At 51.6% G+C, this 9,925-nt stretch overlaps 1 protein-coding gene across 1 annotated transcript; it reads right to left on the bottom strand.

Moving 5' to 3' along the window:
• Positions 1-285: 285 nt before the first annotated feature.
• Positions 286-7,933, bottom strand: RND1 (Rho family GTPase 1). Its single transcript, XM_061122763.1, has 5 exons — positions 7,727-7,933; positions 6,879-6,966; positions 4,175-4,284; positions 2,959-3,093; positions 286-2,012 (listed from the first exon to the last, which is right to left on the bottom strand). Exons 1-5 carry the CDS (start codon positions 7,844-7,846, stop codon positions 1,767-1,769), a joined length of 699 nt encoding a protein of 232 aa, XP_060978746.1. The 5' UTR covers positions 7,847-7,933; the 3' UTR covers positions 286-1,766.
• Between the last annotated feature and the right edge of the window lie 1,992 nt (positions 7,934-9,925).

Raw genomic sequence — 9,925 nt, 5'->3', positions numbered from 1 at the left:
ATAACTGAATCACCTTGCCGTACACCGGAATACAACACTGTAAATAAACTACCATAAGATTTTTTTTAATATTAAATCAAAAAAATGTGATAAGGTAAAGCACTCAGCACAATGCTGAGCACATAGTAAGTATGCAATACACAGTAAATTTTTATTTCCAGTACAGTATGAAACTTAGAAAAAGGGAGCTATAAGCAGCTGAAGAGAAGAGGTAATAAGGCCCCTGAGCTGCCATCAACAGGCCTTGGAATCAGAAGGTCAAGAAAGCAAAAGGCATCACCTCACCTTAAATTCAGAGGAGACCTGAACCCTTGGAACCTCCCAGCCTTGGCTTCAGCCTGTCCACTTTCTGTAGGGGTGGGGTTGGCTCTCCATCTAATGCTTTCACTGGATTTTGTCTCTCTCCTCTAGGCTCTCCAGGGCAATGGTTGTCAACCCCAAATGACTTTGTTCTGGGAGACATTTAGCAACATCTGGAGACATTTTGGGCTTCCCTGGTGCTCAGATGGTAAAGAATCTACCTGCAATGCAGGGGACGTTTTTGTCTGGGACAACTCAGGGTGCTGTGGACACCTAGCAGGGAGAGGCCAGGGATTCTGTTAGACATCTCCTGGGTGCACAGGAGAGCCCCCACCACAAAGCATTAGCTACTCCAAAATGTCATTGGTTCCCAGGTTGAGAAACCCTGCTCCAGAGGTAAGGAGATCATCACTTGATTAGCAGGAAATGGGTGGGGAAGGGGATGAAGCAGGGATGTGGGGAAAGGGCGCAGATCCTTGCTGGAGGGGCCAGTGAACAGGGTAGGCAGCCCCTCTGCAATGCACAGAAGGGACCCCAGCACCTCTTTCTCCTCAGTATCGGAGACCAAAGGAAACCAAGAAAGAAACTAAGAAGATGGATCAACTTCTTTGTATGTCTTATATATTTAATTAATAAATAGGTTTTCTTCTTTAAACACAGAACATATAACAGATTGAAACACTCCCCCCTCCCCCCAGTTCCAAAGACAAGAGTCTATAAAACAAATGCCAGCTATACTGCCCTAAGGGCAGAAAAAGTCTGGTGACCCCCACCCAGCCCTGCCTCCTGCAGCACCACCACCCCCACACTGCAAGAGAAGGGGGTCTGGGGCTTCTCCCTTGGACCCTGGGGACTCAGGTGAGAAGCATGCGAATGTATGATGTCACCTCTCCATGAGGCATGGGCTATGCAAAGATGAGGTTTCCTTCTCAGTGGCTCTGACCAGCTCCTGCCTTCTGATTTCAGTTACCAGTTATGAAGCACCTGGGCTCAGCTCCCAAGGGAGCTGCCTCTTGGCTTCCCCACTCTCCACTCCTCTGCAGCCTCCTCAGAGGGGAAGGGAAGGGCTCAGGGACCCCTCCCATCCCCTGGCCTGCATGGAAACGCTGTGTGGAAGAGGCATGATGCTGAAGTGAGGCTCCTGTAGGCCCCCAACCAAAGCCGTGAGGCCAGCATGCCCCCCAAACCCCCACACCTTTTCTGTCACTGGAGCAGAGGGCACTGGGGCAGCCGCCCCCTCCACCACCTAGTGCCTGGCTTGGGGTGTGATGGTTCTTTCTCAGTGTCAGGTCCTCAAGCCGGGCCTGGCTCTTTCCTTGTCTCGTTCCTGTCTCCTTCCGAGCCCTCACCGTGGCCATCTGAAAATCTCATGTCCAGAGTCCTAAATTGTCTCCTCCTCCCTCTCCCCGTGCCTCTGCAACCCAAGGGAGGAAGTGGGAGGTTGTCTCCCTTCTCCAACCCCCACTTCACATAATGGAACAGCTTTTGGCCTTTTCCTTCTTGAAGGTGGAAGAGATGAGTTCAGAACGGCTGGGGAGGTGGAGCAGCCGCTTGGAGAGGCTTCGGACAGGGCTCTTCGGGGGCATTGGGCTGGGTTTGTTCAGACACACCATGGACGCCGTCCGGAAGATGCTGTGGATACTCTTCTCGGAGGTGAAAGCCGAGCCTTCCAGGTATATTTCTGCACCCAGCTGCTTGGCAATGGCACAGCCCTGCAGGGGAAGTGAGGTCATCCATGCAGTGATCCAAAATGGCTCTGAAACCCTGCTTTCTCAGGTTAGTGGTCCTCCCCAGAGCTGCTCCAAGGGACCCAACTGCCAGGCTCCCACCACCACCCTCTACTGATTATTTTCTGAAGGTGAAGCCTGACTGCACCTTAAAGTCACCTGGAACACTTTTAAACCATATTGATGCCAGAACAAGTAAATTGGAATTTCTGGGGATAAACCTAGGAATTAGTATTTTAAAAAACTACTCAGATGATTGTAATGTGAAAGACTGGTTTAAAGAAATGATCCTTACCTTCCCATGTACATAAGAAATTGTCCAGGGACTTAATTTATAATGTAACTCCCATACTTTTCTCCCAGAATGACTCTGCAGATAAGGAGTCAGGAATTCTAACAAACACCTCTAGTGATTCTAATGAAGGTGGTCCATACATACACACAAAAAACCCCCTGAGAAACACTGGCACACACAGGAATGGCTCACCTGAAAAACTATAGTATGTGCCTGCGTGCATGCTAAGTCACTTCAGACGTGTCCAACTCTGTGCAACTCTATGGATTGTAGCCCACCAGGCTCCTCTATCCATAGGGTTCACCAGGCAAGAATACTGGAGTGGGTTAGCCATGCTCTCCTCCAGGGGATCTTCCTGACTCAGGGATGGAACCCACATCACTTATGTCTCCTGCACTGACAGGCAGGTTCTTTACCACTAGTGCCACCTGGGAAGTATGAATCTGAGCAAATTGGTAGCCACTACCTCTATCCAGGTAACTCGTTTGCTGATTATAGATGGTCCCCCAGAATACCAGTTCTCTCTTGCTATAGTGAAAGAGTGTGAGCAAGAGCCATTTTTCAAGCCCTCTCCTGTAGCCTTCCCCAGTTCAACTCCCAGCCCACACATGGGCACACACACACACACACACACACCTGCTCATAAGAGATGGGTGCCTGCTTCTGGTGTGACAGCTCCATCAGAGTGCTCAGGTCTGTTCTCAGGTCTGTCTTGCAACCAATAAGCAAGACACGGGTGCTGGGACAATAGTCAAGGATTTCCGTCCTCCACTGAAGAGCCATGCAAGAAGATAGGAAGGCGGAAGGAAGGAGAGTCAGTGGCTGACGGACACCCGGAGGAACCCAGTTGGCAACATCACATACACCATTCCTCTTATCCCCAGCCCAGCCCTCCCTGTGAGTCACAGCATCGCCACTGCACTAATTACATCATCTTCCTGCCCATGAGGCCTTTGGGGCCACAGGAGTGCTGACCCAAGAGCCTGTCCCCAGATTCAACGGCCCAGTCTCCAAAGAGAGCACAGGGACAAATCTCTCACTCTCTGCCAAGCAGATGGGGCATGGGTCTACCCCCTCAACCCAAAGGGCTGCACCGGAAAGCCAAGAAGAAGCCAACCAGGCTCTTTCCAAGGGAAGGAGATAATCCCGGAGTCTTCTGGGAAACTGGGCTAGTTCCACAAGGTTTCCTGGGACTCCTCCGTATGGGTAGACCTTACTACCATGACCGAGGCATTTCCTACCAGAAGTTCAACTCAGGCCTTCCTGGCTGACGAAGTCCCAGAAGGCCTGGGATCAAGGTCTGTAAAGCTGCCACCAAACGGCCCCTTCTCCAACCCTCAAACCATATCACCAGAAAGTTCTCTAATCTCAACCTTCACTTCCTGAGTCTCCAACACCACCCTCCCCTGCTGGGCCTCTGACAGATCAGTGCAGGATAGGGGCAAAGGCAGGATGAAGAGGGACTGGAGATCTGGGTTTAGTCCCAGCGCTTAGTCGCTCAGCTGTGTCTAACTCTTTGCAACCCCATGGACTATAGCCTTCCAGGCTCCTGTGTCAATGGGATTGTCCAGTCAAGAATACTGGAGTGGGTTACCATGTCCTCCTCCAGGGAATCATCCCGATCCAGGAATTGAACCCGTGCCCCCTGCATTGGTAGGTGGATTCTTTACCACCGAACCACCTGGGAAGCCCCTCTGGTCCCAAACTATAGCTAACGGTGTGGCCTTGGCCAAATCTCTTCCTTCCCTGGCCTCAATTTCTTCCTACTAAAGAGGGGTTAGGTGACAAGGTCCCCAAGATTCCTTTTTGTTCTCCAGCTGAGCTAGAGATGGTAGAATTCATTCAGTCTTACCTTCTTGAGTGCACTGTCCACAGTCTCTGGACGGCTGATATCAAAGCACAGTAATACTGCGTCTGAGTCACTGTAGCAGAGTGGACGGACATTGTCATAGTAGGGAGACCCTGGTAGCGGGGAAAGAGAGCTGATGGTAAATCGTGGCACTTTCCCTCCCCTAGAGGCCTAAACCTAAAGAGCGCTGCGAACACCACACTTGGTCCCTTAAGGGAGAAGGCCCCACCTATCTCCCAGGGGAACGTGCTGCAACGGGAAGCTTGGGACCTGACCACCTGCCAAGAGACAGTGCAAGAGGGTCATCTTCCTTAATCCTGAAAAAGGGAAAGAGGGCAAAATAAAAGGGAGGTGAAGTATAATCGGGCCCTATCTGGGTCTCCTACAGTGGGCTTCATTGAAGGTCCACCAGTTTTCTGAGTCCCAGGGGAAGCGGCTCCTACCCCTGCAGAGAGACAGGCCTTGTTTAAGGTCTCTTTTCTAGAGTCTGCCTGCTGTCCAATCTCTGCTCCTGGCTTCTGCTCCAGGGTCTCCCCAGTGAAGAAACACATCTGCCTGTTATATAACTGGCTGCCCTGCTTCTTTGCCACGGGGTCAGAACTCTAGGAGGGGAGGGAGAGCATCAGGAATTCAGGGTCCCATTGCTCCTCCCACCCAAATCAGCTTACACTGAAATGGGCAAAAGGAAAGCTGCAGCCCCCTGTCCCAAGATCTCAGGGAGGCATTAAAGACAGCAGCACCAACAGCTGGGATTCAGAGGCTCTCGAATAAGGGTCCATCACTGGGACGGGAGTAGGCAGTGCAGACCCAGGTGGTCCAATGTGGGAGAAGGCTGGGGGTTGAACCTGCCCCCCTCCACCCTGGGGAAGGAACAGTAGCAGCTTTGGAACCCAGACAATCCGTGCTCAGAATAGCAAGCAGCCCCTCTCCCTGAACCGCAATCGCCATGGAAACTGGGGGGAATCCAAGCTGAGGCAGGGGGTTGGTTGTTCAAAAAAAAAAGGGAGTAGAGGGGAGTTGGAATAACTGCCTGCTCCTTCAGTAATCGGCCCCCTTCCCTCTCTGGGGGATGAAGTGGGGTCTCATCACAGTATCACTGAGCAGAGAACACTGCAGCACTGGGGAAGGAGGAGGAGAGGAGGTCCCCTTTCTGGCTCTGAGCGATCCCCCTCCCCTAAGACCAGCAAGTGAATAATGGCCCCAGTGCTGGGAAGCCCCATCACACACACCCCTGCCATTCCTCCTCCCTTATGGGCATCTCATTTGAAAGAGGGAGTTTGAGGCTGAAGGATAGCCGGCATCTTTTTGGAACTTGGGGGGTGGGGATGCGGCACAGGGAATAGAGACCACCTTGCTGATTTTCCATTATCTGGATTGGGATTCAAGGACTGCATTCTGACTGTGGGAGGAGGGGGAGGGGCTCTTTGGGGGTGGTGGTAGTGAAAAGAGATGAGCTGCAGTAAGATTCTGGGAAGATTGAGAGGTGGGCAGAGTACAGCAGATGAAAAACCATATATCATGCAGCCAAGCTGCATTCCAGCTCAATCCAGCCAGCATAGCACAGTCCGGATAATCAGAATCCTGGCTCCCCACCCCTGGAACTGCAACAGAGGGAAGCATACCAGGTGGAGGAATTTCTGTTCTGTTTTGGGGAGTGGGGAGCAAGGGGGACGTCTCATTTTCTGATTACCCATCTCCTATCTCCAATCTTTCCAATCCTCAAAATTGGATGACGGGAATAATAGCTCTTTGGAGGAGTAGGATGGCATATTTATATGTAACAGGAAACCCCTAGTGATTTATAGTTCCTCCTTAAACTCAGCATATTTGAAGAGAAATGGATTTTATTTTCTTTCTCATATTTCTGGCTTTCAGTCCTGAATTATGATTCTGAGCTCAGTCTATTTTAAAAGGGCTGGGGTAAAGAGATAATGGAAAGGGGGTCAGAGTGAAAAGCAAAGGATAGCCTAGCACTGAAGGTCTAGGGATGAGAGACTTAAAACATTGCTTTCCACGTTCCAGAAAGATAGAGCATCTTCTACCTCAGCCTAGTCAGAGCCAACACCCCCCAGCTATGCACAACATGACCATGACCCATATTGAGCCCCCACCCTCCAAAACACTGACGATGCATCGCTTCATCCCTCAGCCGCAGAGGTATGACAGTGGGGATGAGCTGCGGCAGGCAGGCAGGCAGCAGTGGCCAGAGATGAAATGCAGAAGAGAAAATTGAGTCAGGAGCAACATTTCCCCCAAAACAGACTTGTCTCCCTGCCTCAACCACAACTGCCTCCTGCCACAACCAGCACTGCCTCCTGCCTTTTATTTGGCTTTGCTCTGGGGCCATAAAGGCTGTGAGTGCATGTGTTGGGTGGCAGAGAGTGGAAATGGAGAAGCCCTAACTGCTTCCTCCAGTAGTCTTCTGGGGTCCAGTCACCTCCCCATTCCAGCTCTCTAAAGGATGGAGCCAGACCCAGACCAAGAGAAGTGATAGCTTCTGGGGTTCATCCACTCTGCACCCCTGGATGAGCCAACTGAGTTAGCCAAGCCCCACCCCCACCAAAGAATCTTCAGGTCCCTTTCTTTCAGTTTCCGGGCAAGCATCATACTCCTTCTCCCCGTCAAAGAGAAAAACAATTTCTAAGAGACAGCAACTGCAACAGACCAATGAGGGTGGGAAAGCGGCACTTGGGGCCAGCAGTCTTACCTGAAGTGTCCCAGAGACTGAGCTCCACTCTCTGTTCCTCTGTCTCCAAGCAGGCTGTATAATTCTCAAACACAGTGGGCACATACGTCTGTGAAAAGAGAGGAACTATTCACACCTTGGACGTACCAACCCTCAGAACCCTCCAGCTAGTGCTGGCTACACAAGAAGCCACTCACTCGAGTGAGACACTAAAGTGGCAGGAAAGGAGAGGATACCTGGGGCAGGAGGGACCACATGGGACAGGAGGGAGGGGTGTAGAGGCTCAGGCACTTTGCCCCATCAAAGTGAGAAATGTAAAAGACTCCCTGCCAGGGACAATCTCCCCATATCCTAGATGGTCAGGGAGACACCACACACAGACACACACACACACACACACGGATTCCTCTTGTCCCCAGATTTGCCTGTCTCCAAATTTCAGAGCCACAAATCAATTCTAGCTCTTTTTCTCCCCACAAGTCCCTTGGACCAGCAGGGCAGCAGAAGCCTGCCTAGGGACAAGCACATAGAATAGGTGACGGGACCGGCAGGTATTACGTCAAGAAGAAACCCCTGACTCTCAAATGCCTCCAGTTCCCTCTCCCAAAAGCAGACTCCAGGATGAAGAGAGGTAGGAGGGGATTTGATCAGGGACCTATGGGTGAAGAGGTGAGGAGGAGCCAGCTGGGCGGCAGAAGTGGAACAGGTCTCAGGGGAAGCCAAGGCAGGGCGGTCCTCCAGCCAGAAAGCTGCTGAGGATGGGGAGGGGTGGGGTGGGATGAAACAGCTTCCCTGGGCAGGTGGGAATCTACCCGCAGCAGCAGGCGGTCAAAGAGGAAAGGTGGCCAGCGGGCGGGCGAGCAACTCACCTCGGGATAGCAGTCCTTCGCCAACACCTGTAACATTGCTGTCTTCCCACACTGCACATCCCCCACCAGAACGAGCTTACATCTGGCCACGACTGGCTGGGGAGCCCGTCTCTCCTTCATGGCTGCAGCTTCCGCGGGACCTGGACTCGGATTCAGAAAGGAGAGTGTTACGCCAGGTGCGTCTCAGCACGCTACCCAGCCGGATTCCCTGCCTCTCTCCAACTGAGAAAGAGGCCGGTACGGCCACCTTATATTGCCCTGGCTGAGCCAATCACAAGAGGAGGCGGACTCTGTCACAGCCAATCCCTGAAGTGGGATCCCCTCTAGCAGCCAATGGCAGGAGGATCTGAGTCAGAACCCTCTTCTTCCCTTCCCTTTCTCTTAAAGCTGCACCGTTTCTTGCTTCCTCTGAAAGGGAATTCCCACGTTGTTTTGCGTTTGTATTGGGATTGGGGTGGGGGGAAATGAACCAAAATTTAATGGTCTTGAGTGTCCACCAGTTAGTGTCAAAATAATAAACTAGCCAAGAATGTGGATAGTGAAGTCAAGTTGGAGTTGTCCCAGGAGAACAGGACTTGCCTAAATTGTAGACTGGTGGCACTTCCTTGGGGAAGGAGTGGTCCGATAAATCTCTGGCCCCTTTGTTCCATCTAATCCCCAGTGGAACCACTTCCCACTTCTGGCTTCTCTTCACAGAAGCTCCTGCTGGACCCCCTTATCAACTCGGTTTGACCCCTGTCAACACACAAGTCTCTTCCTCAGAAATCACCTTCACTAAAAAGTACATAAATTGAACAACCTTGTTGCGTCATCTGGAAAAAACCCACAGAGCTTCTGACCTAGAGATGGGCCCAGAGAAAGGAATGAGGGAGTCTGGCAAGTGGGGAGGGCATGAAGAGGGCAAAACAAACAAAGTTGCTGTCTGTTTGGCCAGACAACCTCTCACCCCAGGCCTGGCAGGAGCTGCTCTAGGGGTGATTGTTCTGCCTCTTGGGTTCAGCTTCCTGGATGAATCAGGCACAGGTCCAGTTTCAGGTTGACACCTACTGACGCTGCCGTACTGCATGTGTCAGCTGGTTGAAGTCCAGACTGGAAGAATGGGCCTGGGACTTTGGGATTCGGAAGCTGAAGGGCAAAATGAGGTTGAGATGAGCTACGTAACTGCCCGCCAGCCCTTGGCCCTCAGAGCCCTTCATGTTACCGCCTCTCCACTAGACAGAACCAGCTTGAATAACCCACTGATTATTCAGGAACCAAAACAGTCTAGATGAGGCCTCCTGGGGGATCAGGGATTGAAGTGCGATTGACCCTGGGCAAAAGCAGAGCACTCCAGACTTCTTCTCTAGGTCCCTTCACCTTGTCAAGCCCAGTGCCTCTGGAGCACGGCCTGAGCCCTATTCCCCTTGAGCTTTACTCTGACTTGCCATCACTGCGGCCCCACTGGGGCCGGGGAGGGGGGTGTGTTCCCTGTTACATAGGATGTTTATTTATTTATTTTTAATATTTATTTATTTATTTGCACCAGGTCTTTACTTGCGGCATGCAAACTCTTTAGTTGTGGCATGTGGGATCTAGTTCCCTGACCAGGGATCGAACCTGGGTCCCCTGCACTGGGAACGTGGAGTCTTAGCCACTGGACCACCAGGGAAGTCCCTACATAGGATGTTTAAATTTTTCCCTGGTCCCAAACGGACAGATTTCTAAGGGTAAGATTGCCAATGCCCTCTACAGACAGGAGAATGGAGAATATTTTGAGAATGTTGCCTAACCAGTATGCGTTCATGCTAAGTCTCTTCAGTCTTCAGTGTCTGACTCTTTGCAACACTATGGACTGTAGCCCACCAGACTCCTCTGTCCATAGCATTCTCCAGGCAAGAATACTGGAGTGGGCTGCCATGCCTTCCTCCAGGGGATCTTCCTGACCTAGGGATTGAAACTGCATCTCTTATGTCTCCTGCATTGGCAGGTGGGTTCTTTATCACTAGCACCACCTGGGAAGCTCCAATAGTGTTTGTCAATCAGTCGTGTCCAACTCTTTGGGACCCCATGGATCCCACAGACTATAGCCAGACAGGCTCTTCTGTCCATGGAATTCTCCAGGTAAGAATACTGGGGTGGGTAGTATTCCCTTCTGCAGGGGACCTGCCCCACCTAGGGATGGAACCTAGGTCTCCTGCGTCTAGTCCAGGTTGCCAGCTG

The sequence above is a fragment of the Dama dama genome, chromosome 3 (genome assembly GCF_033118175.1).
Source record: "Dama dama isolate Ldn47 chromosome 3, ASM3311817v1, whole genome shotgun sequence".
NCBI classification, from domain to species: Eukaryota; Metazoa; Chordata; class Mammalia; order Artiodactyla; family Cervidae; genus Dama; species Dama dama.
The sequence above is the reverse complement of the archived record's forward strand: the minus strand, read 5'-3'. Positions and strand labels throughout refer to the sequence as shown.

What these genes read in the sequence shown, in the direction of transcription:
- RND1 (XM_061122763.1), bottom strand. Translation starts at nt 7,846, where the DNA reads ATGAAGGAGAGACGGGCTCCCCAGCCAGTCGTGGCCAGATGTAAGCTC. An exon ending in CAGTCTCTGGGACACTTCAG is followed by an intron (nt 4,285 to 6,878) that starts GTAAGACTGCTG and finishes CCCCGCTACCAG; the next exon opens with GGTCTCCCTACTATGACAAT. An exon ending in TGGACAGTGCACTCAAGAAG is followed by an intron (nt 3,094 to 4,174) that starts GTAAGACTGAAT and finishes ATGGCTCTTCAG; the next exon opens with TGGAGGACGGAAATCCTTGA.